Raw genomic sequence first — 27655 nt, 5'->3', positions numbered from 1 at the left:
AAAAATCGCCATGCTTCAGACACGCCCAGCATCAAGATTTCTCAAGATTTTTTTCATGCCTGTGTGTGGACAGGCCGTAAGACTTCATTGTGAGATTTATTGGCGTGAAGATACAAAATTGCTTAATCAAATTGCTCTCTGATTTTCTCCCTTTTCTTGCTTATTTGAAGGTCAGCCAGTGTTTGGGGTTGTCGATGAGGATCTTGTCCACCTGGTGCTGCGAGATCCCCCTCATCAGCATCTTCGGCACAATATTCTTTAGGATGTGAGAGTAGCCGTGGCCGCCGTACTTTGTGAGACGGTTCTTGGTGTGGATGTCGTGTGCGACCAGTACCTTGTCGCCGTAGCCCTCCTTCACGAGTAACTCCAAGCTGAGGGTGGAGAAAGAAACAAAATGAGGGACCTTAACACTAGAACCGCCAACGGGTACATTTTACCCGCAGCTGTTTTTAGATTGTATGTAACTTTTTTTCAATAACATATTAAAGTCTCCCAGTCCGTGACTTTTCCTGAAAGTGTGTTATGTAGCACCCTCAGTTGTTAACAATTGTCAATATGAAGTCAGATTGAAAAAATCGCCAAAATGCCATTATACCTATATCCGCCAGCGGGTAATATTTACCTCATAGAAAATGCAGCGTAAACATAACGTGTTGCTATAGCAACGCCTTTTATCTACTGCGGTTCCTTATAGATAGATAGATAGATTGAGAGAGATAGATAGATAGATATATTGATATATGAATAGAGAGAGAAATAGACAGATAGATAGTTATAGATAGTGTAACATCTTGGAGAATACAAGATCTTGGATGACTGAGCTCACGTTGAGGACGTAATGCATGTGTGCAGGTTACGTGCCAGTTGAATAAAGATGGACACTCGGAATGAGAGAAGTAGTCCGTGTCGTCTGTTTATGTAAACAATTATATGTTCATAGAACAGAACATTACAGATGGATCGATAGATAGTTATAGATAGATAGAGAGATAGAGAGATTTGTACCTAAACAAAACACAAGTCTAACACCAAGCGTTTAAATCAGCACTCTTAGCGATATGTTATACTTCATGCTATCTGCACAAACGATATCAAATGAAGAGCTGAGAGTCCACAGATTATATTGGTATAAGTTTCATCCCTGTGCGATCAAAACTCACTGTTCTGTATGATAAATAAAAGAACATTGTACCTTGAAAATCAATAGCGGGTACATTTTACCCGTTTGCGGTTTTAGGTATACAGCGACCTCTGGCGGTTCTAGTGTTAAACATTATTGTTTGTGTGGGCTAACATGTGGCGAATCATTCATCACTCCTGTTGACGCATGACGTCACAGTAGTGGGAGATTAGTGTCTCTAAAACTATAGGACGCTGTCTCCTCTCCTCATGGAGTAGAATATAATGTTTCTCTAAGTGATATACACTAATGTAGCGATCAGGGGCGGCGGGTGCTGTAGGCTAGGGAAGGCTAAGCCTTCCCAAATATGTGTGTCACTGCATCCTGGTAAAATACAAATATAATGTATAATGTCTGTGTCTTTGACATTAGCGCTGCTAGCCACCTGTGCCCTGTACTACGAAGCCAGTTCAACATACCCTGGATATGTTTGAGTAACAAACAAACTAACAACAACAAACTAACAACAACAAACTAACAAACGAGATCTCGCTAAGCGGTCCTACGACGCTGGTTATCAACTCGGTAAATCAAGCCAGGGTTTCTCTCACCAGCTGAGAGCGCGTTCACGTCTAAGACACGAGTGGATCTGACTTTAATTACATTTGACTCGAGTGTTTCGTCAACATAATGTGTTGCTTAAAATAATACTTCTGCATACAGTATGTGACACTGTGAGTGTTGCACGGCCAGATACGGCTGGAAAAGCTGACTCAGATAAGGAAATATATGATATATTATGATATTATATGATCGATGATCAGATTGATGATGTGATATGAATGATAAGTGCGACACGTCGGCGTCTTCTCTGCATACGGCAGTTTAAACTGTATTTCCTTTATCCTGTAATATGACTTGAGAGATTTAAACTCCGCACACTGAGTTGATCTCTTTTCTATAGACGCCGGAGGCGGACAGCGTCAGGTAAAAAAAGTTATGTTGCCTTCCCAAACCTGAGCCTCACGCGCCGCCTATGGTAGCGATATAGAATAGATAAATAGATTAAATTCAACATTCAAGGCTTTATGTCATTTGCACATTAGCTACAGTGTAGATATGGCAATGAAAGACTTAGGTCACAGGCTCCTTCAACAGTGGAACATTAATATATATAGGACATAAAACAAATAAAACATATCAAATAGTGCAAGACAATGTTACATCAATAAGAATAAATGTATAATTAAAATGTAACATGATCCTATCAATGTGACCACACTTGTTCCCGTTTGGCACTTCTCGTCACAATACCATCACGATGTAAGTCTGAAAGTTTAACCCTGCTCTGTGTTACTCACGCCTTCACTCTCTGGCTGTCACTGGGCATGTCCACCTCCAGGTTGTAGGGGTAGTCCAGCATCTCTGTTCCAAACAGATCGTACTCCAGGTAACTCCCAAGCTTCGCAAACTCAAGCAGTTCACCATCATCAAATATAGTCCTGCAGGAAGAGCCGAAAAGGTTACTGGAACAAAAGTGATAGATGCTACATTTAAAAGCAAACGTTTATCCTGTGTCCAAGTCCAAAGCTTTTCAGTGACGGAGAGTAAAGTTAGATATGAGTGTAGAGGTAAAAAGTAGCTGAATGTGCACTGGATGTTAGCACTTTAAATATGCAGCCTGTAGCTGCTTCTTTACTGAATTTCACAATGTATGCCATCAGGAAATCGTCTGGATCGTATTATGACGGTTAACAGGAACTGTTTTTCTGGGAAATGTTCAAATGTAATAATCGGCATTTTGTTTAGTATTGGGAACAAAAGTTATGTAGGACAGGAAATACTGAGTGAAAATTCTAATTGTGATTTTAAATTCAATAATGTTTATATCTTAAAGACTGAATACACTGTCAACAACCCCTAACTGTTTTCTATGGACCTCTAACCTGTCCAGGTGTGACATGACAGTTTTACTGATGTCACCACCAGCCTCCTGGAGAATCCGCAGGACTTCAGCCGGAGCCGCGGGGTTCCTGCCGGGATGGATGATGACGGGGCAGCCCAGCTGTGTCTGAGCGTGAGCTGTGGCCCTCAGCACCTTCCTCTCACTCTCAGTGATGGGCCAGCCGGTGCCGATCTCTCCGATCACTCCGCAGCGGATGTCAGTACCGTCGGCGCCGTGAAGCACCTCGCTGACGATGATGTCTGTGAGCTGACCGGCAGGAAATAAAACCTGTTTACTGACGTATTAGTGCATTAAAATGACTCTTTTCTTGATTCTGTCCCTTTAACAGGGGTAATGCACATGGAAAGAGCATATTTAAATGATAGTATTTAAACATATATGAAGATTGCAGGGAGGCTGTGGCTCAGTGGGTCGCTTTGGATAAAAGCGTCTAACAAGTGACATGTGATGTGTAATGCCGATTCTTAGTGCATAACTCCTAACCAGAGTTGGGTGTAACGCGTTACAAAGTGACGCGTTACTGTACTAATATTACGTATGCCGGTAACGAAGTAGTGTAGCGCGTTACTTTTTTATAACTCAGTAATCACACTACAGTTACTAACATTGCCCCGACATGCGTTACTTCGTTACTTTTATAAAATAATCACACTCACTGACAGACAAGAGGGGTTTCCGCCGCAGGTTTATATCGGTGTATATACATGTAGGCCTATGTAATCTGCGCGATTTGCGAGACCACATCTCCACGTGCAGTGCTGCATAAACATGGCTGAGTCTTTTCATCTGTAAACTCCCTCAACGGGGCCGCTCGCTCTCTTTTGTTGATCGCCCTCTCACGGGTGAACAGTTCAATGCCCCGCTTCATTGTAGGAATTCTGCCATGTCTCTACCACTTTAGTTTGACCATCTCTGTTACTAAGTTATGGACTACTAAATAAGTCATTAGATACCTTACCGTTATGCGCTCATAAAGAATGATAAGAATAATGCGTCTTGAACTGGTTTCATTAATTAGTGTATTTACGTTTCACAGACTGTTAGCTTGTTGTGGTAGGCTGGTAGCCTATTTTAGAGCATATAAAAAGTGTGTTATGTCTTCCTTAATGCAATAGTAATTGGGGGTGCAAGTGGAGTCTCGCAGAGGCAAAACTGTGGCGCGCACACTGTAGGTGCGCCGCAGTCTGCGTGATCTGCCTGTAGGGGCGGGCCGGCCCTGCGAGTAAAGTAACGAGTAAAGTAACGAGTTACTTTATCTAGTAACGAAGTAGTGTACTATATTACTTTTTTTTTTAAAAGTAATATGTAATATGTAATATATTGCTTTTTTTTAGTAACGACCCCATCTCTGCTCCTAACGGCCCGTCTACACTACAGGCATCGAAAAATGCTTTCAACGCTTCGCCCATTCATTTGAATGGGGTGACGTAGAAGATTTTTAAACTTCGCCGAACTGCATTGTGGGGAGCATGGCATGGCTTTGCAAGCATCACGAGCATCTATCGGCATCAAAAGTTGAACAATGTTCAACTTTTGAGGCTCGATGCTTGGCATCAGCCAATCAAATCCTGCGTATGCAAATCTGACAGTACAAGCGCCAGCCAATCAAACCGCATGTATGCTGGGAGAGACTACGCAGGTCATTTCCTCATATTCAAAAAAATGGAGGGAAAATTCATTATAGCGGTAGTGAATCACCCGGTGTTGTATGATCAGTCTCTGTTCATCTACCTGGATACAAACCGGAGGAGCGAGGCATCGGGGGAGGTGGCAGAGACAGTGGGTGAAACTGGTAGGTTTTCGCCTGTTTGGGGATTGTATATCCAGTTTACTTTGTTTTAACATTGCTATTGCTTTGTATGCCGGGGGCGGGCGGGAGATTCCTGATTGGTTGTTGGTCGCGAGAAATCGGCAAGCCTCAGACACGCCCAGCTTCAAGATTTTTTTATGCCTGTAGTTTAGACGGGCCGTAAAACCTGTTCAAATCAATACAGAGATGGAAAAGAACATAACAGAATGTGCTGAGAGAATAGGGGACATTTCGTCAGCACTACAAATTGTTGCAGGATGTCCTTCCTGTCTTATGACTGAGGCATTCAGTACCAGTGGCAAATTTAGGACACACATGTAAAAAAAAAAACGCTGATAAAAGGAATACTTCACTCCACAAAAGACCATTCTTATACCAATTAATCGCTCTCTGTTACCTTGCATTCTTAAAGATTTTGTTTTTTCTTGCATGCCTTCTCTGTGAAGAAAGAATCCAAAATCTGAGATTCATTATACATTGATGTAAATCGGGGCAGTGTTTAAACAGCAAAAATATATCAAAACATCCCTTTAGAAGCAAATTAGCAGCGAGTGCAGTATAATTAAAAGTCCTATTTATCCAGTCGTCTGCGCACTCCTAAACACATGTATTCAGGCTGATACTAGTATCTGTTTGAAGTGTGTTGTGAACACTGAGTGTATTTAGAACTGGGTGAGTAACTGATAAACAAATTATGCCTTTGGGGACTATTTATCTCTTTAAGTTTCCACAATATAGATGTTTTTCGACAGATTGAATGACAGATTTCGTGCAGATTGGCAGCTACCATAACCAGACTGGGCCTCACCTTCTCCACACTCATTCTCTTGGTGGCCTCAGTGTGGGTGCAGTCCACGTAGTACCCTGCTCCTGCTATGACGTGGACCCCTGTGTCCTTGGAGAGCTGCTTGAGGGTGGGCAGGTCCCGGTCGATGCCTGTGGTCGTGTTCTCCACGATAGTTCCCCCGCCGGCCTTCCTGTAGGCCAGCAGCTCGTCCCTCACGGCGGGGACTTCCTGCTGCAGCAGCAGGTTCTCGTGGCAGCTGTAGGGGTTCTGCCTCAGCCAGTGCATGTGCTGCATCTGGAACGGGTTCTCCGCCACCGCCTCGTCGCCTTGAGGAGGGGGGAAGTAGCAGCACGCAAAGGTCATGGTCAGGTGCTCGTGGGTCATTGTGCGGCCCAGCTGGTCCGGATCCACCAGGCCCAGGACGGTCTGGACCTTCCCACTCAACTCTGACATTACTGGTGTTCAGCGATTCCAACAACCTGGAGGGACACACACTTTTTAATATATATGTATCGATTTAATACATTCAAGTTATGCACACATTAAGAAACCTCCCTGCTTAGAACAAATGGGAATTTATAAGATACAGTAAGGCAAGGCAAGGCAAGGCAAGGCAAGGCAAGGCAAGGCAAGGCAAGGCAAGGCAAGGCAAGGCAAGGCAAGGCAAGGCAAGGCAAGGCAAGGCAAGGCAAGGCAAGGCAAGGCAAGGCAAGGCAAGGCAAGGCAAGGCAAGGCAAGGCAAGGCAAGGCAAGGCAAGGCAAGGCAAGGCAAGTTTATTTATATAGCACTTTTCAACACAAGGCAATTCAAAGTGCTTTACAAAAAATGAGATTAAGAAAATGGCATTTAAAATCAGTCATTAAAAAGAAAAGCTAATAAAATAAACATTAAAAGAAAAAAATACATGGCAGTCAATTAAACATTAAAAGAAAAAAGTACATGGATAAAAGTTACAGTGCAGTCTAAAATATGAATAGTTCAATTAAAAGCAGCGACAAAAAGAAAAGTCTTCAGCCTGGATTTAAAAGTAGTCAGAGTTGCAGCGGACCTGCAGGTTTCTGGGAGTTTGTTCCAGATATTTGGAGCATAATAACTGAACGCTGCTTTACCATGTTTAGTTCTGACTCTGGGGACAGAAAGCTGACCAGTCCCTGAAGACCTGAGAGATCTGGATGGTTCATAATTTAGCAGGAGGTCAGAAATGTATTTTGGGCCTAAACCATTCAGTGCTTTATAAACCAGCAGCAGTATTTTGAAATCTATTCTTTGACACACAGGAAGCCAGTGTAAAGACTTCAGAACAGGAGTGATGTGATCCACTTTCTTAGTGTTAGTGAGGACTCGAGCAGCGGCGTTCTGAATCAGCTGCAGCTTCCTAATAGATTTTTTAGTGAGACCTGTGAAGACACCATTGCAGTAGTCGAGTCTACTGAAGATAAAAGCATGGACAAGTTTTTCCAAATCCTGCTGTGACATTAGTCTTTTAATCCTAGATATATTCTTTAGGTGATAGTAGGCTGATTTAGTAACTGTTTTAATGTGACTGTTGAAACTCAGGTCAGAGTCCATGACTACACCTAGATTTCTGGCTTTATCTGTTGTTTTGAACATTGCAGACTGAAGCTCAGCACTAACTTTTAAACGTTCTGACTTGGCTCCAAAAACCATTACCTCAGTTTTATCTTTGTTTAATTGGAGAAAGTTCTGACACATCCAGTCATTGATTTGTTCAATGCACTTACTCAGTGTTTGAATTGGAGCATAGTCTCCTGGTGAAATTGTCACATAAATTTGTGTGTCATCTGCATAGCTATGGTAACTTATTTTGTTGTTCTTCATTATCTGAGCCAGTGGTAGCATGTAGATGTTAAAGAGAAGAGGCCCCAAGATGGAGCCTTGAGGAACCCCACATGTCATATTTGTCAACTCAGATGTGTATTTACCTATAGAAACAAAGTTGTTTCTGTCCTTTAAGTAGGATTCAAACCAATTCAGAACTGTTTCCGAAAGTCCCACCCAGTTTTCCAGTCGGTCTAGTAATATGCTGTGGTCAACAGTGTCAAACACAGCACTGAGATCTAATAATACTAAACACTGAAGTTCTGCCACTGTCTGTGTTTAAGTGGATGTCATTAAAGACCTTTACAAGAGCAGTCTCAGTGCTGTGGTTTGGACGAAAGCCTGACTGGAACACATCAAAACAGTTATTTAAATGCAAGAAATTACTCAACTGTTGAAAAACAACTTTTTCAATGATTTTACCTAGAAATGGGAGGTTTGATATGGGCCTGTAATTGTTCATTACTGAAGCATCTAGATTATTCTTTTTTAAGAGCGGTTTAATGACTGCAGTTTTCAGGGCCTGTGGAAAAATACCTGAGTGAAGAGATTTGTTTACTGTATGAAGTAGATCTGAGGCCATGCAAGGCAAAACATCTTTGAAAAATCCTGTTGGAATAATATCAAGGCAGCAGGAGGAGGATTTCAGAAGTTGAATAATGTCCTCTAGGTTTTTATCATTAATCTGATGGAACTGTGTCATGATGTCTGAATTGATGTTAAGTGGAGATAGGGACAACACATTTGCTGTTCCTGATGCAGAGGCACTGACTGCTTGTCTGATTTTCTGAATTTTGTCAGTGAAAAAGGAGGCAAAATCATTGCACGCCCTGGTAGATAGCAATTCAGAGGCTACTGACACTGGGGGGTTAGTTAGTCTGTCGACAGTAGCAAACAAGGCACGTGCGTTGTTTTTGTTTTTGGTAATGATGTCAGAGAAGAACGATTGTCGTGCGTTTTTCAATTCCAAATTATAAAGGCCAAGTCTCTCTTTATAGATTTCAAAGTGAACCTGGAGTTTTGTTTTTCGCCACCTGCGTTTAGCTTTTCGACATTCTCTTTTTTCTGTTTTCACGCTCATGGCCTTTCTCCATGGAGATATTTTCTTGCCAGTCACTTCCTTTACCTTAGTTGGAGCAATGGCATCTATAACATTTTTAATTTTTGAATTAAAATGATCTACTAGCTCATTTACTGAGATGTTGGCAGGGGCAAGTGTGGAAGAGAAATTCTGAGTAAACATTTCCCTAGTATTTTCAGTTAAACATCGCTTTGTGGTTACCTCTTTTTGAACATTTTTGTGAACAGAAATAGAGCTCTCAAAGAAAACACAGGAATGGTCAGAGAGTGCAACATCAGTCACCACAACCTTAGAGATATTCACACCCTTTGAGATAATTAAGTCCAGAGTGTGCCCCTTATTGTGCGTGGGCTCCGTCACATGCTGAGTCAGTCCATAGCTATCAAGAACACAAAACAGTTATTTAGCCCCTCTGTCCTGGGGGTTGTCAACATGGATGTTAAAATCACCAACAATGACTAGACGGTCAAAGTCAATACACACTATAGACAAGCAGTTCAGTAAAGTCATCAAAAAAGCTTGCACAGTATTTGGGTGGTCTATAGATATTTAGGAACAGAGCTCGAGAGGAGCATTTCAGCCGAAGGGCCACATATTCAAAAGAATCAAAGTTTCCATACGATGTCTTCCTGCATTGAAGGGAATCATTGAACAGAATAGCAACTCCACCCCCTTTCTTATGCATTCTTTCCTGACTCATAAAACTAAAGTTGGGAGGGGTTGATTCGATAAGAACAGCTGCACTGTTATTTTGTTCAATCCAAGTTTCTGTTAAAAACATAAAATCGAGATTGTGCTCAGTGATAAAATCATTGATTAAAAATGTTTTTCCTGCCAAAGACCTGACATTTAATAAAGCTAGTTTAAGTTTGTTAAACACACTATCAGTCATGTTTTTTGTAACAAGCTGTGGCTGACATGGAATCACTGCTAAATTAGATACACTCACACAAACGTTTGAGCGCTTCCTGTTTCTATGATTCACCGCTCTTAATCTATTACCTATCAACACAGATATCGGCAAAGCTACTGGCAGGCAGGGCCCCGACATGTCCTGGAAAGAGTTGAGAGTGCCATACGCCCTTGAGCCTGGACCCATCACATATCAGTAAGAGTTTGTTGTGTTTTGTACACACACACATCCTTATCAGGCTTCGGAGACTGCAGATGCCCCCTCGAAGGGAGGGGAGGTGGTCGACGTAGGCACGGTGATGGAGACGGGCGAGATGGTGCGGGGGTAGAGGACATGCTGGCAGGGGGGGAGGTGGTTGACGTAGGCGCGGTGATGAGGACGGGGGAGATGGTGCGCGTCTCCGCGGTGATTTTGGTGGGCGTCGTTGAGGAGCGGGGGTAAAGGACATGGTGCCAGCCCTGCGTATTGCCTTCGTTTGGTCTTTGAACTCCAGGAAGGAATCGGTGCCAACCCTCTGTATCTCCTTTGTGTGTTCATCGATCTCCAGGAGGGTGGGCGAGGGTGAAAGGGTGAACGGAGTATCCTCAAAGGCGTTGACAGGGGGGGGGGGGGGGGGGGTGACGGGCAGTGGAGACTCCTCCATTTGTCTCATAGGTCTCCCATAATCAGAACATTCCTCAGGCGGGTGCAGTGATAATTCTTCAGGGTTTTCTGCGTGATGTGTTGTGTCTTTCTCTTGTTTTGATTCCTCTTGCCGCTTGTCCTTGGCAGAGGGAACAGATTGATGACGCAGGCAGTTGAATATGTTAGAGATAAACAATTTCACTCCTGACTTGTTCAGGCAAACTCCATTTGCCTTGAAAAGATGTCTGCGATCCCAGAAAAAGTTAAAATTGTCAATAAAATGAACAGAATGGTCAGTACAGGCCGTTGAAAGGCAGGTGTTCAGTGCAAACAATCTGCTGAATCTCTCCACTCCTCTTCTGACTGGCGGTAGAGGGCCACTGATGAACACCTCTGCATTTAGAGAGCTGGCAGTTTCCAACAAACATTTAAAGTCTTCTTTCAGCACTTCTGACTGTTGTTTCACAACATCATTTGTTCCAATGTGCAGTACCACATTCTTCACAGTCGGATGTTCAGCCCCAATATGCAGGATCTTCTCAGCCGAGTCAGAGACCACATCCTTGGGAAAACAGAGTACTTTGGTGTTGTTCTTATTACACAGACCTTTTACATCTCTTACAGCAGAGTCACCCACAATCAGAGTTCAGGCCCAGTCGTTAGCTTTCCCTCTAGCCTTTTACTTTTAGAGTAGCTATTGGTCCTTACCCTGCTGCGTGAAGAGGACAGGTTATCCAGGTCATCAGATCTCCGGTTCTCGGTCAGCGGAGCGTATCTGTTCTGGATTGGCACACTTGGTGGTTTAGGAGGATTGTTTGTAATTCTCCCTTTAGCAGCTGTCCACTGCTGTTTCCTAGTATGAATAGGGGTTGAAGAGGGCGCTCTTCCTGGGTGATAACAATGCAGGCCAGCCGGTCGCATCACAGATTTCGGAGCTCTGGGCTCTGCCTGTTATCCGTCCTCCCAAATCCCATGGAAATGATTTACTCTCACGGCCCGTCCACACAGCAGCTTTTGGTGATTTGTCCACCGCTTCCAGCGCGTCTCCGCCCATTGACTTTGAATGGGGATGACGTCACTTTCCCTCGCTTGTCGCCGAATTGCATTGTGGGGGGGGCGAGGCGAAGATTTCCAGGATTTCCAGGATGTTCAGGATTCCAAAGTTGAACAATGTTCAACTTTTGAGACTGAGCTGGAAGCGACAGCCAATCAGATCCGTTTATGCAAATCTGACAGTTCAAGCTCTAGCCAATCAAACCGCGTGTAAGCAGGGAGAACCAGACAGACCAGTTCATTTCCTCATATTCCAAACGAGAAATTACGGTAGCAAATCACCCGGTTCTTTACGACCAGACTATTTACCGGGATACAAACCGGAGGAACCAGGCATGGAGGGAGGTGCCAGAGACAGTGGGTGAAACTGGTAGGTTTTCGCTTGTTTGGGGATTTTTTATCCAGTTTACTTCGTTGCTAGTTTACTTCGTTGCTAGCAAGCATAGACAGTATCATTAGCCCGCATGGAATGTAGCATAAAATAGCACCATAAACATTAATCTCATAAATGTTCAAAATGTTAAAAAAAATAAATGTTCATCATAGCCCTTCCTATTTGACAATAGTGTAGAACAGTGTTTCTCAAACTTTTTCATACCAAGGACCACTTAACCAATAAAAAAACACTCGCAGACCACCTAACTCCACAAATATCCAAAAACACATCGTTTTTTACAAATCGCCAGACATTTTTACAAACAAGTGGCAACATGTGTGATGAAGATGTTTATCTGGGTTATATCATGCAATCGAAAGTGAAACTTAAGCTCGTTCCATTGCGGAGATATTCCCGCGAGAGTGCGGAAAACTTAAATTAATTAAAAATGTGACATTTTACCAATATACTCACGGACCACTAGGGGGAGCTCACGGACCACCAGTGGTCCGCGGACCACACTTTGAGAAGCACTGGAGAAGAACCGGGTTGTTTTGCTTTGTATTTCGGGGGCGGGATATTCATGTGATATTCATGTGATTGGTTGTTGGTCGCGAAATCCTCAAGCTGTCAGACACGCCCAGCTCCAGGATTTTCAAGATTTGGTCAAAGCTGCTGTGTGGACGGCCCGTTAGGCTTTGCACCCAGAGAGTTCCAGGGAGGACTACCACTTGTAGATTTATTACCCGGTACACAGCCCTCCTGTTCCTTGGAATCCTTGTAGCTGCTAACTAGCTGTGAGTTAGTATACCCTTCTCCATTATTTTGCAACACTGGTAAAGTCGTGTCATTCCCACGACATAGTCCATTCACTTCCACGTTAACTTCCAACCGTTGCATTTTCATTTCCAACACAGCCATCTTCTGTATAAGTTTCTGGAAGTCATCTGTAGAGAACGGAGGCATTTTGCTACCAACTAGCTAAATAGCAGTAGCCTACCAGGCTTTAGCTGTTGCTAGGCCACGCTATTGTAAGACTGACGTCGTCGTAAAAATGTTGAAATATGGCTGAGACCCTCCGTCTATTTACGAAGATGAACTGTCCCAGTGATAAGTTAATGTCCAGGAGCCGCTGCTCGAAGTTTTCAGAGAATAAGAATAGGAAAATCAGCATAAAAAGTAAGCAGAGGCAGGAGCAAGCAGAAAAGCGTCTGCACTGTAAGAAAGATAAGCAGTAATTCATAATAATAATACTAACAATAACCAGATAAACAAATAAACATTTTTATAAAGGTGAAACTTTTGAGCCAGTAATCTGGCAATAAGAAACACATATAGGACAGAGTATGACTCACCGTAGTTTATGTCATTCAACTTAGCCTTACACTTTAGAAGCCTCTTCCTTTTTTATGAGCCAAACTCGGATAGAAAATGACAGTGTGTGTGTGTTTGTAAAACAAAGCTCTGACAACTGATTGACCAGGTTCAACTCACAGTGAATGCAGAAAACGGACCTTTGGAGTGCAAAGTGCAAACGGCGATGAAGTTAGTTTTAGGTTGGATACTCTACAGACGTTAACTCCTGCTTCAGTTTCACATACTGAGGCAGTTACAGCATGGTAACTGCAGAGCCCTAGAGCGATAAGAGTTACGACACTCTTTGATGTCGCCGCCAGCCGGTCACGTGGTTTATGTATGCCGGGATAGTTCAAAACGCACTTCCGTTGCAATGCTTCTCTATGGCAAAAACAGCACAAACATGGTCAAAATAGTCATAGATTAAACCAACGCTGTTATTTTTTAAAGATTGCTTTCATATTTACATGATGTGGTTACACTTTGTATGGATTGGCACTATTTATAAATTTCGTTATTTAACAATATTTTGAGGGGAAAGTGTGGTAGCACAAGCAGGCTATGTTGCTGTCACTGCCAGGGCAGTCACGTCCGTAGTATAGTTGCGCTGCGCTGTCATGTTCTTCTATGGGACAGACAGACAGCAGCGATTGCGTTATTGAATGGTAAATATATATATATATATATATAAAAAAAACACACACCCAAGTACTTTTTCAGCTGTAATTGCATTATTGCATACTTTTTATTGACAGTTTTAACTAAAGTCTGATTCAACACTTGATTAGATTTCACATCATTCATCCACATCTGCAAAGTAACTAAAGGTATTACATAAATGTAGTGGAGTAAAAGTACACAATTTACCTCTGAACTGTAGAGGAGAAGAAGAACAAAGTAGCAAAACATTGAAATACTTAAATAAAGTACAAGTATCTCAAAATTGTACCCAAGTAGGCTATAGTACTTGAGTTTATGAATTTAGTTACTTTACACCAGATGCCATAAAGATAGAAAGACTAAGCCTTGCACAGAGGCATGACAATAGATTTTCAAAATGCTCAACAGTGCTGCCAAAATTATAAACTGACTGCTACACAATTAAAATAAATGCTTTTATATATTTCTATTAGATGTGACTCTTTAGCGTTTCTGTTATTATTAACACTGCTGCTTTAGTTGTTTTGACTGCTAAAATCCTCTGTTATTCCTCATTTTAAAGCCGATATTCCGTGGGGTCGGGGGGCTCGGGTCCTTGTCACCTTTTCCATATCTGATGAGTTTGCATCCCTGATAATACTTAGTAAGGAGGCCATAATATTTTTGACTCATGGCTGAAGTTAAGTTTCTCCAGCTCTCCCCAGGTTGGCAAAAAAATGCATCTCAAAATGCATCAGATTGATGCTTTAAAATATGGAATATTCAAAATGTTCTTCTGGGGGAGCATGCCCCCGGACCCCCCTAGAGGGATAATATCCTTCTCACCTTTTTCACCCCTGACCCGTTTTCATGCCTGTACTAGATACGTTTTACATTTTTGGAGGGAAACGTTTGTGTTCATGTTAGCATGGGTAGCATGATCATGTTAAGACTATGAATATCATTTTACCACAACAGTGGATGAACAATTGATATATGTGTTTGAACAAGAACAACAGGAAGAACAAAGTAAAATGGACGAACAAGTATTAAGAACAGTGTATGGAAAAAGTGATGTGATGTGGGATGTGTGTTAGAACAAAACAAAGTAAAATGAATGAGAAGGAGAACAAAGAGGGTTAGGGTTCAACAGAAAAAGATTAATTCAGCCAAAAAACACAATTTTGATTAATCTAAAGTGTAAAACAATCTTCAACACAGACCAAATTAGTGCCCTTGGACAACAAAACATATGGTGGGGCAAAGAAACGATAAATTAAATTGAGAGAGTGGGAGACTAAAAATTATTACTATGATAAATATTCAAACTATTTACAAAACTATTTACAGAAGCTCCTGTTGAACCAGCAACAAAAACAGGTTTGTCAACAATAACGAGGCCACTTTGCCAGGGGGAGGTGATCCAGCGACGAGACAATAAAGCAATTCATATTAGGTTCTGTTGAGACACTACAGAATATAAAACCTTCCAAGCCATGACCTCTCAGAGGAGAATGCAGCACATCAAACTGGAGTCAGGAGTGTGAATAACACATTTTGGCCAAAACAAATTGTTGCCTACCAATACAGTGACTGAACATTGGACACCAAAAAGTTTGACCTCATGTCGTCACGCAACACTGTTACTGCCCTAAGTCATTTCAAGATGGAGGAGTATGATAAGGCCATCAGCTTCCTCCGGGACTCCATCCATCTGTTTCGGGGCCTGAAGATCGGTCCCAAGGGCAGCTGGAAACCAGTCCAGACAGGACTGGTGATGGCCACAACAACAATCCTGGAGGTCCAGCATAACCTGTTGAGACAAGGGCACAAATTTGTTCTCACAAGCCGCTTCACTCAGACTGCCTGGAAAACACATTTTCGTCCATTCGTCTGAGGAACTCTGTCCCAACACCTGTAGAGTTCCAATATGCTCTGCGCGTTGTCACTGTGGGTGAAAAAAAAAAAGTGCTAATTATTTTTTTTTAAGTGTTTATTTTGTTAAAAATAAACATTTTGGATGCATGACCATGTTTTAGGCTCATCCTTCATTCACTGCTGTAGAGTAGCCTATTCAGTAGGCTATTATTTGTTTAAGACTGAATAATACCTTTGAAGAACAATCATTAAACTAGTGCAGGGGTGGCCAACCCGCGGCTCTCGAGCCGCATGCGGCTCTTTGCCTAGTTTCATGCGGCTCTTCAGTTCATATCGAATTGTATGTGTGAGTTTGGGGGAGAGACACTGACTCCTGACTAGTGTTGCACGGTGTACCGATACTTGAAAGGTATACCCTGCCGTTAAAAACGTTACGATTCCTCCGTTTCATTAGTATCGGTACTTTAAGAGTGACGGGGGAAAGTACTCCGGTGAGAAAGCGCTGTTTTAATAAGAGCCGTGTGTGTTCAGCGCTCTGCTTTCACTCCCTGCACTGCAGCGGTGCCTGTAGTCCCTCCCTCTCAAGCACGCTCTAAGTCCCTCCCCTCTCTAGTGCACGCGGCCACGCGCTAGCTGCCAGAGCATGTGAGAAAACGAGAAGCATGGCTGCAAGTGGGAGTGCAGCTGCTGCTGCGCCTCGGCTTGTTGACAAAAAAGACGCCAGAAGCGACATTTTGATGTATTTTAGATATGTCTCTGACAGTGAGGGCAAGCCTACGGACACCACGAGGCCTGTCTGTCAGAAATGTATTAATTTGATTTAATACGAATTCTTGTCCTTTATTGTATTTATTGTTCTCATTGTTTAAAAGTTTGTGTTATGGTTATGGTTCTGGTGTGAAATAAAGCACAATTACATTTAAGACTGTTTCCCTTTTTTTAAGAAAAAGAATCGGAATCGCAATTCTTGACTTGGTATCGAAACCAAAATGTTGGTATCGTGACAACACTACTCCTGACAGTTAAACCTGATATTTAGTAGGTCTGTTAAGTATTGAATGCTGATCATTCTGACGTAATTTGGCCGCTCAAAGTTGTTTGGGCTCGGATAAAATTGCTCCGGCTCTCCCTACGTGTGTATGTGTGGTGTCAGGTGTCAGTATGAGAGGATGACAGGCATCTAATTTTGATGTGGCCCAAGAGCCAATCACAATAATACCGCCAACGGAGCCCCGCGCCCCCCATGAAATTCAAGGTGTTATATATATATATAATTTAAAAAAAATAATATATATATATAGCACCAAATTGCAAATAATCTATAACTACTGTCACTTTTCACATTGAACATGTGCTCTTTTATTAAATAAACTAAACGCTTTCATCTTAAATTTTGGGTTTAGTGTTTTTGACCCTAAGAAACACTGATGGATTAATCAATAACAATAATCCACAGCTCCTCTCTCTGCTCCAGAGGATTTAAAAAATATATATCCCAATGCCACAAAAATGCATCAGTGACGTGGTTGAAATCTTGTCTCCAGAAAACTAAAAACTGAAACAATATCAGTGACTGTGTGTTTGATGTGGCTCTTTGCAGTAACATAGAAAACATGTGGCTCTTAACCTCTGACTGGTTGGCCACCCCTGAACTAGTGTGTATATTACAATACAAAGGAATCTATCCTAGCATGCCATCAAGCATGAGTAGCGCTAGGCTAGTTGTACAGTACAGATGAGTTAACACGGAACAGTACCAAAAAAAACAAAGTACAGTCAACATGTCAGATAATGAAATGTTAGTATATCCCAAAATTCAATGAAATATTAAATGAAATATTTATCACAAACGCCACCTCATTTCTACTAGTGCTAGCAGTTAAGTCATATCATACAGAAAAAAGCCGACTAAGGATGGCTGACACGGTCAGGTTCAGCGGATAAAAACCAAAATAACAATAAAAACACATAATCAATCTAAATCCTGCTTGTTAGTTACCCAGCATCATTGATATATAAGCTGCTAGCGATTCATTACTGAAATATTACCTTCAAAGCTGACGAAGTCGCGCTAGCTAACTAGCAGGCAATGCTAGCTAAATTGGTTGTAACAACCAAGATAAAATATAGATAATTACGCTGTGCATATACAAATGAAGACCAGTATAAGCATCATAAAGGGCCTCTGATACAATATAGACAGTTGACAATTCAAAAGAGTTCGATATTTCAGCAACTTACCTCTGGAACTAATCGACGCGCCGTAATGTAAGTGAATGAGGTCCAACGCCCAAATGACAATATTTTTGAACTATTTCGATGTCCATACCCCGGAAGTAGGCGCCGCCATTTTTTACAACGGAGGTCTATGGGAGTGTCGTAACTCTTATCTCTCTAGGGCTCTGGGTAACTGAGCCCTATATCTTAACACTGGGGTTTTATTTAGGGGCCATCATAAATTACTGCTAGAGTAAAGCAATGTTATTTTTAGTATCTCCATGCTCGCTTGCCCACTACAGTGAAAACAAAAACCAGTAAAGATACCATACTATTACTGCACTGAACTAATAAGACATGCCTCTTTTTTTCATTGTAGTGAAAATAATAAATAAAATAGAAAAAACGTGTTCAGTTTAGTAGTAAAATTACTTAATGGGTAACATAAAATGGAAAAAAAGGTCTTCTTTCAAAAATATGTTGTCAAATCAACTCATGTCACATAAGTAATCAGAAAGGTGTACCACATTTATTCTAGTTTTTGTTTTATTTGAGTGGTAATTTATTGACGATCCCTAAATCGTTACAAGTGAGGGCTGTGGTCGTAGGAAAAGAGGAGTGACAGTCTGTCGAATATCCAACCTAAAACTAACTTCAAAGAGGTAAGTAAAGTAAAAGTTATTAGCTTTAGTAGTAGAACTAACCATGTAGTCCGTCTAGGACAGGGGTATTCAACAAAAATTCAACGAGGTCCAGTTAGAGAAAATCTCCCCATGCAAAGGTCCGGAACTTCAAAATGTCTAAGTTGCTTTATGAATTAGTGTGATATATTGAAGTAGCCTGTAGCTTTATCAACGTCTGCATGTAATCAACAACTGACTGCCAATCAAATAAAGAAAGTACAATTCAAAAACAACAATATTTATTGTCAATTAACATTGAACTATACAGATATACAGTAAATACTGTGGATATGTGTAATGTTCCTCTCGGGCTGCATTTCAAAATAAAATAGAGAAAATAAATAAAATAGCTTTTGAAAATATGTGCATCTTAAAAGTGCTTAATTTTAGATAAATAAAATAAAGTGTAGCAGCAGCTTGAGTTTGTCTTTTTCTTTGTTAACCGTTTCACATCATGACTTAACAGTTTCAGACGATTATAGAACAATATCAGTCTTTACACATCATAACAATTGAACAGTTTTAAAGTTTCTCTTTCTTTCCCTCTTATATTGCAGTTCCTCACTCACTTTTTTTAAATTCAGTGTGAGAATTGAGCTCGAGCTTGTTGTCCTGCCAGGAGTTTGTAAATCTGGGCTGAAATTGTGTCAGGGCCATTCTCATACACATGCAGGTGCTCATTGGTTACAGTGATGCAAACACAGGTACAGTATGGTGAAAAAAGAGAGAACTATTCGAAGCAGAAAAAAAACAGCGTAATATACCATCTGACAAAGGCCTGTGCTATAATGCTTCAATTAACTGGCTATTCTTTATAATATACTCAGATCAATAGGAGACAGAGATGTTAAGTTATAAATCAAGAGTTTTTATTATTATTTACAGCAGGTGTGGGGAACCTTTTTCCTTTCAATCTTTACAACATCCTCCGAGGGTCGTACAAATTATTGAACTCAACCTCTGCTTTAAAAAAAAACTAAAATCACAGCCCATTCATTTGGCCTTTCTTTCATGCTGTGCAAAGAAAAAGCAACCTCTTAATCCAGATATCTTACCATGACTCGCGCATGCATATACGTGCACGGTTGTGGCATGACCACCAAAACAGAAAGATATGGACACAAGATGTGTGCAAATGTATTTAGTCTCCTATCCATGTGAACATGATTAAGTGGGGGGGGGGGGGCTAACCTCCTCTAGGGGGGTCCGGGGGCATGCCCCCCGGGAAGATGTTTTTTTTTAATATTGAAGTTAAAAGCATCAATCTGGTGCACTTTGAGAGTAAAATTATGGATCTATGGATACATCTTTCAACACCCATTATGAAACAGAACTGTAAGCAGATTTTTCTTTTGGGATATTTTAGAAATCACTCCCCTTTTAAACTGTATTCTTGTTATTTTTAACAACTTTTTTACTACTGTCATATAGTATTTTATACCTGTTTTTCATTTAGTCTCATTAATAACTATAATGATCATATCAAGGTGTGCCTTAACCTCACTGAGCTGAGGTTATTTGAGCCTCTCAGGAGAGAGCTCTCTTCCACCTGGTTGTAGAAAAGCTCTTTAAATTCGTTAGCATAGCTAGCTAACTAGATGCTAACAACAACAGATCGCCACTGTGCTTACAACTAAAGACACAGCCACGCAAACACTGTGGCATGTGTACGGCTCCTTATGGGTACTGCAATATTTGAAGGGCTGGAGCGGCGTTCCGGTGCGCGTCTATCGTTATTCCAACCCAGTTTAGATTTTGCTTCCGCATTACGCAAGAACGTAGCTCTACGCGATAGCGTCATAGCCTTCTTCTTCGGCTGTTATAGCAACCTGGCGTTACATCTCTATGGGCGGCAAATATGAATCTGACAAGCGAAATACCGTCCTTTTAAACGCCCATAATTATAATTATAATTATAATAATATAATAGTGCTTCTTTGTCAATATGACTAACGACCACACTTATGCAGTGCTGAGGTAATGTTAATTCATCATTTAATATTAATTCCTGATGGATATAAGAGCAGTGGGACAGCCCCACCTAGTGTCAGAAGAAAGTATTACAAATAATGATTACAAAAAAATACTAAAAAATAAATAAAAAAACATATAAAATATATTTTAAGGTCATGTTTAATAATCTGATTCGTCTGTACATTTCTGTTTTAGTCTGTGTTCTTCTAATTAGTGTCTAGAGTGCCGTTTTGAGCTGTTTAGAGCCATGTGGGACAAAACCCGATCCTGCCCCTCCCTCTCACAGTCTAAGTGAACGGTGATTGTAAAAACTACACTGCGCATGCTCAGAGTATTTTTCTATTTAATGTGTGTGGCAAAAAAAATAATGACCGTAGGGGCATAGTGCTCCCATCCCCACCATACGTCATCTCACATAATTCAGAATTGATTGGCTGTAAGTACTCACGTGTGCAGTGCTGCGAAACGTCACGTGTAGTTTGAAGAGGAGACGAGAGAGCAGCATATAGCTAACATCACCAGCGATTAAAAGAAGTAAAAAACTGAAAGAAAATGAATGAAGTTGACCATTTACTGGAGCACACATTTGAGACACTTAGTCTCGGAGAGAAACTGGAGGTAAAGCGCCTCGGTGCCCACCATCCACCGGATTTCCAAATGGTCCAGACTGCGGGCAAAGTTAAACGTGGGTTTAACGCTGAGTGGTTTGCTAAAAAGAAATGGCTAACGGCGAGCATCCAGAAGAATTCCCTCTTTTGCTTTCCTTGCCTGCTTTTTGGTGAAGATCAAGGTACTTGGTCGAGGACAGGTTACAAGGACTTAAAGCATCTTTCGGAGAGGACAATGAAGCATGAGAGCAGCAACAGTCATTTGGAAAATGCCGTAAAATTGGGATTACTTGGAAGGGTGAATGTTGCAGCTCAGATTGACAGCGCCTACAGACGCGGCATTGATTCTCATAATAGGAAGGTGGAAGAAAACAGGTACGTGCTTGGTCGGATCATCACCTGTATTAAACTGTGTGGGAAATGTGAGACAGCACTGCGGGGGCCACAACGAGTCGGCGGACTCTCTGAATCCAGGGATATTCAGGTCAATTTTCGAGACAATGTGTGAGGGCGATTCCAGGCTTCAACGGCACTACGAAGCTCAGCTTGTTTTCAAAGGGACATCAAGCACCATACAGAATGAACTCTTGGACTGCATGTATGATGTGTACAGGGAGGAAATAGCCAAGCAAGTGGACAACACATCATTTGTTGCCGTTCAGGCCGACGAGACAACCGATGTCTCCTGTAAATCGCAAATGGTGATTGTGCTGCGATACATTATGCCTGACCTCACAGTTACAGAGCGTTTTTTGGAGTTTGTGGAAGTAAAGGACAAAACTGGTGTAGGTCTCTCTAACAGCATCAAGGCTGTTCTGGAACCCCTGAAGCTGAAAGAAAAGCTAATCGCTCAGACCTATGATGGGGCGGCCGTCATGAGCGGTAACGTGCGCGGGGTACAGACGGTGATGAAGGAGACGTACCCAAACGCTCAGTTTGTTCACTGCTACGCCCACCAACTGAACCTGACCCTGCAGCAACTGTGTTCAGCAAGGATGAGCATCCTGAAGGTGTTTTTTTGCAGATCTAACTGCTTTTTCCACTTTTTTCTCCGGTGCTCCAAAACGTGTTGCAGCTCTTGCAGAGGCAACACAGAGACGCATCCCACGGCCACCGGCTGTGAGATGGAACTTTAAAAGCAGAACTGTGAATGCGGTTTGGGAGACCCGAGATGCACTACTTCAGTGTATGAAGCATATACGCGCACAACCAGGATGGGATGCGGTCACCATAAGTGAGGCATACGGCCTGTCAAAGAAACTGCGGGACCGAGCATTTATGCAGCTCCTGGAGTTTTTTTCGTTGCTTATGCCAGAAGTGGATGTTCTATACAACACTCTGCAAAAACGAAGCATCGATGCACCTGGGATCAACAGCGCGCTCTGCCGTTTCAAGGAAAATGTTCAGAAAATGAGGCAGAAAACTGATGCCACTGCTCATGATGGAACAGACGAGCCAGGCCGACGAGTCAGCAGCACAGCGCCGGTGATGAAGAAGGCTTGTGACACAGTCATCTCACAGGTGGAACAGAGGTTCTCACAGAGTGACCATTTGATCGCTGCAAAGCTTGTTGACAGATCATTCTTCCCACAGCATGTCCTGTCATTTCCTACACCTGAGCTTGACTGCGCCGTGAAACTGTGGCCTGCGTTGGGAAACAAGGAGAAGTTGAAGTCTGAGCTGACCACGCTCTACCGCCACAGTGAGCTTCACACTGGAAACACTGCCCTGTCTCTGTTGAAATCCATTCACGAGAACAACTTGGAGGAAACGTTTGCTGAGACTGTTATTTTGGTCAAAATAATAGTGACAACTCCGATGACGACATCCGAGTCAGAGAGGAACTTTTCCACCCTCAAAAGGATAAAGACTTTCACTCGCAACACCATGGGACAGCCGCGACTTAACGCATTGGCCATGCTTTCAATTGAAAGCCAGTTGATCCAGCAACTACAGGACTTCATCCCCAAAGTGATAGACACATTCTGTCAGAGGAAGGACCGCCGTGCCGCTTTTCTTTTCAAGTGAGCCTTCAGCTTTGGTAAGTTCATTTATGTCATATATTTTGTTGATCTTCTGTGTTTTGCCTCTGCTGGATCGATTGATATTGTGACCTCGATGATGAGTGTCTGTGTTTTCCTTATATTTACAGTCTATGGTGTTTTAATGCTAAAGCATTACGGTTGTTGTTATTGTTAAGAATTACTTTGTGATGGTGACCTTTACTCCATGTATGAAGGTGCATTACTATGACATCCCCACGCTGTGTACGTAAATGTATGCGCTCACAGTGTTGCTCCTGTGGTCTTCAGTATGTAATTTGACACTCCCCCCTCAATCTCTCCCCCCCCCCTCTCTCTGTCCCCCCTCTCTCTCTCCTCCCCCCCTCTCTCTGTCCCCCCCCTCTCTCTCTCTCTCTCTCCCCCGACCTCTTTCTGCCCCCCCAGTTTTGTACACCTAGAAACGCCACTGTATAAGAGGGATACATTAGCAAACATCTGTATATATAGCCTATATAATGTTTCGTTTTTTTGTTTGTCATGTAACATATTAACGTTTTGACCTTCTGTTTAGGATGTAAAGGTATCTATTTAATATTTTATTTAATGTCTATTTTGTTATATAATACAACATATAACATTTGACATTAATAACATATAAACGTTTGTAAAATATAAAAATGAAATGTTGGGACATTTATAAAAATTTATTCCTTTACATAAAAGTGCTTTCCAGAGGTGTAAGAAGTGATAAGATCTTGTACTGTACTTGAGTAAAGGTACAAGTACCAGAGTGTAGAAATACATCTGTGTGTATACATGTGTGAGTACATATAAGTGTGTGTTTATATGTTTATAAATGAATAAATGTGTGTATATATATATATATAAAACAGTATCATTAAATAATGCTGTGTGTGTATAAATGAATGAATACATCTGTGTATATTTATGAATAAATACATGTGTGAGTACATATAAGTGTGTGTGTATATGAATAAATGTATATATAAAATAGTATCATTAAATATATATATATAAAATAGTATCATTAAATAATGCTGTCAAATAAATGAAGTGCACAGTAATAGTCAAGGTTATATTCAATATTCTGCTGATAAGATAAGATATTTAAAACGTCGTTTGTTTGTCCTGAAAACGACATTTGAGAATACACACAGGCTATTTATAGATGATAAAACACCAGTAATACAATCTCAGGAATCTTCGATATGGCTTTGATTACAGGATCGTTTACTTTCAGTCAACAAATCCTTTGGAAAGACAAAAAACAACTATTCATCCTGCTGCGACCGCTATAACAGCCGAAGAATAACAGCCGAAGAAGAAGGCTATGACGCTATCGCGTAGAGCTACGTTCTTGCGTAATACGGAAGCAAAATCTAAACTGGGTTGGAATAACGATAGACGCTTCCGGTGCTCTCTGTCAGCACTCCTTTCAGACCAGACATATACCACGTGAAGACACGTTACGCTCGTGTTGTGTTCAAGGAACCTGTCCTTGGCCAGGAAAAACAGTTACTCGCTTGTTTAATTATTTTTGCGGTCTAGATTTCTTCTTATTTTTTAAAGTGAGAAGCTGTCCGTCAGTCGGACTGACGGACGGACCCCCCCATCAAAATGAAAACTCTTCGGTTCGGTACAAGTCACCCATATCAGCGTTAAAAAAGCGGGAGGCACCGAAAAATCCCATATTAATGTATTGATTATAGGTCCGGGTCCGTATAGGTCGGCGTCTGGGTCCGGATCCGGACCGCGGTCCGCCTGTTGCCTACCCCTAGGAGTTGCATTTATATCTTCCCTTCAAGCTACATGCTTGATTTGCCAACACATCCTCACTCCTAGGTCGGCCTATGTTGACGTTATGTCAAGTCCCCTGTCGGCTTTTTCCAACGCAAGGGGGGGGGCCTTAGCGTTCATTTTCAACGCAAGGGGGGGGCCCTTAGCGTCCATTTTCAGCTTTCCGAGATGTCCATATGCTTCTATGGACGCTCATGGAAGCACGGCGTTCGTTTGTGTCGGCTGCCCTTAAAGGCAATGTGAGCGTCCAATCTCATTGGATAACGGAGAATTGTACACCCGGAAGTAAGTATTCCCCTTACTGTCGATTGATTTTACAGTGATATCTGCACTACTCATCGACTAAAAAACACCAGATTATCCTTGTTAATTACACAACATTGATTGGTTTAAATTGTGTGCAATGCTTTTGTATTTTTCCCCTTCGATTCGGAGAAACAAATATTTTTTCGGAGTAAAGGATGGCAGAAGACACTACACTACCCAGAATCCCCAGCTATCGTTTGGACTTCCGGGTGTACAATTCTCCGTTATCCAATGAGAATGGACGCTCACATTGCCTTTAAGGGCAGTCGACACAAACGAACGCCGTGCTTCCATGAGCGTCCATAGAAGCATATGGACATCCCGGAAAGCTGAAAATGGACGCTAAGGGCCCCCCCCCCATGCGTTGAAAATGGACGCTAAGGCCCCCCCCCTTGCGTTGGAAAAAGCCGACAGGGGACTTGACATAACGTCAACATAGGCCGACCTGGGAGTGAGGATGTGTTGGATTTGAAAATCATTAGTAGCATAATCACTTCAATAGTCGCTCCTTTACCAGGGCTGCCAACATTTGAGTTCAGCTTGGAGTGAGATTTTTTTGTGTACAGTGTTACAAATGTATTGAACATGTACAAACTGTGTACAAGTTATATATCTAAACAGAGAGTCCCTTACCTCACTGAGCTGTATATCTCTCAGTCTGACAGGACAGAGTTCTCCCTTTCCTTGTTTTAGAAACAGCTTTTAATATCCGTTAAGCTAACCAGATGCTAACAACAACAATGCAAATAGTGAGTTTGGTAGAAATATACTGTATAATAGTAAAGTTATTTAAGATGATAAGATTGAAGATTTACATTATAAATATTCCCCAAAATTATTCAAAAGCATATTCTTCCAAACTCCTTGCTGTAGTATGACACACAGGAGACTATTGATGTGTGTAGTGAGTTTGGTAGTAATAAGCTGTATAATAGTGATTGAATATTATTATATTCTCTTTTTTCTGAGTTGCACTTTGCAGACGGTCCCTGAGCACTCGTTTCTTCTCCGGCTGCAAATAGAGACCAATGTAATGTGTCCAGCTCGGAGGACGGCGCGTATTGGCTTTTTTTTATATCGAAATGTGATTGTAGTTCGTTGTCAACCTTACCACGGTACTTAGGAGACGTTATTTGTGTCTGAATAACGTTTTGTTCATGAGTTATTGATCCGTGAAATCAGAATCTCCCAATATCGTTCCAACTTTACTGAACTAAGCCAGAAGACCGTATCATTTCGTTGACCGCTCGGTTTGCTGTTCCTTCACTTTATTTGTATATACATTTATTTTGGACGAAAACTTAGCGTGAGGAAAGGCAAGTGTGGCGTGAGTGCGTGAGATATGGGTTAATTGCGTGACTCTCATGCTCAATGCATGAGTGTTGGCAGCCTGCCTTTACGACTAACGGGTGCAAGTGTAACTCGCTAAAATCAACCAAAAACAACGTGCAGTAAAACCATAGCTGCAGCACGAGGAGGTGGGCATTGACTTAAATCTTAAAATATATGTAATATGTTGACAGACAGTATGCTGACCTTGTTTCTGCTTATATCGGTCCAGTTCAACAACAGGCAGTTGCTACGTTAACGGATTAACAAACAGAGCAGTACAGTACACTGCGAGAACAGTGTGAATCATCGCGAGAGATAACGTGACTACAGGTAGTGATCATGAGGCTTCATCATGGGCTTCATTTGAACATAAACCCCCTGTTGGTCAAAGTGTGTATAACAGGCAGATTGGACATCTCAACAGTGTGCTCTTTCTCATACCGAGTTCCCAATGAGTAACGCCTTAGAATAACTCTAAACAACCAACATTAATATTATCATATCATATTTTCATGTTAACAATATTGTTTTTATTCCAGTTGAATGATTGTGATTGAAAAGCCTAAGGAATACAACCAAAGAATACATTTATTAACTACATTATCTCATTTCGCTGTAGCTTTTATAAACAACAAAAAATACGTATTGTTCAGTCGTTGAACCAGGGACCCTGCGTCATGAGTCAACTGCTTTCCAGCTGAGCCACAGCACACACGCTGAATCTCCCTGACAACACTGGACCATATGTATTCCTGTATTTATTCATGTTTTTATTCCTACATTTATTTATGCTTGTATCTATTTATACTTATGACATGTTCTGACCTCTATATAAGTGAGGGTCTGAGCTCTCTTAATTCCATCGTGTCACCGGGCCCGGGTACAGGAGGGGTAATATGGTTCTTATTATACATCCATGCAGGGCCGCCCCTGGCTAACTTGGGGCCCCAAGCGACATTGTGAGATGAGGCCCCCCCCCCCCAACGGACAGTTGTTTTTGGAAACAAAGTAGGCTACTTTGCAAATATAATTCCTGTTTATTATTATTATTATCAACACAGTTACTTGTGTATACAGTGAGGTAAATGGTTGTGCATGTATGTCGTTCAGTATGCGTTTACAGGTGAATACGTCTGCATTTCCTGCCAAATACTAGCCTCAAAAAGATTAAAATATAATGAATGCAAATAAACTACTTCTACTAATAATAATAATCATAATCAATTCAATAATATAAATACTATATTATTTTTATTATAATATAGTTGTAG

The 27655-nt window shown here is 41.6% G+C and overlaps 1 protein-coding gene across 3 annotated transcripts; it reads right to left on the bottom strand.

Moving 5' to 3' along the window:
- Positions 1-147: 147 nt before the first annotated feature.
- Positions 148-26699, bottom strand: pter (phosphotriesterase related). Of its 3 annotated transcripts, none has more exons than XM_034233873.1 (5): positions 26589-26699; positions 5705-6162; positions 3067-3332; positions 2482-2622; positions 148-371 (listed from the first exon to the last, which is right to left on the bottom strand). In XM_034233873.1, the coding sequence occupies exons 2-5, from the start codon at positions 6134-6136 to the stop codon at positions 161-163; spliced, it is 1050 nt and encodes a 349-aa protein (XP_034089764.1). In that variant the 5' UTR covers positions 6137-6162; positions 26589-26699; the 3' UTR covers positions 148-160. The 3 variants fall into 3 exon arrangements, with proteins under 3 accessions (XP_034089764.1, XP_034089765.1, XP_034089763.1); XM_034233874.1 differs by lacking the exon at positions 26589-26699 and adding an exon at positions 13065-13193; XM_034233872.1 differs by lacking the exon at positions 26589-26699 and adding an exon at positions 12926-13061.
- Positions 26700-27655: the final 956 nt, after the last annotated feature.

The sequence above is a fragment of the Gymnodraco acuticeps genome, unplaced genomic scaffold (genome assembly GCF_902827175.1).
Source record: "Gymnodraco acuticeps unplaced genomic scaffold, fGymAcu1.1, whole genome shotgun sequence".
NCBI lineage: Eukaryota > Metazoa > Chordata > Actinopteri > Perciformes > Bathydraconidae > Gymnodraco > Gymnodraco acuticeps.
Note: the sequence above shows the minus strand (reverse complement) of the source record. Positions and strands in the feature narration are given on the sequence as shown.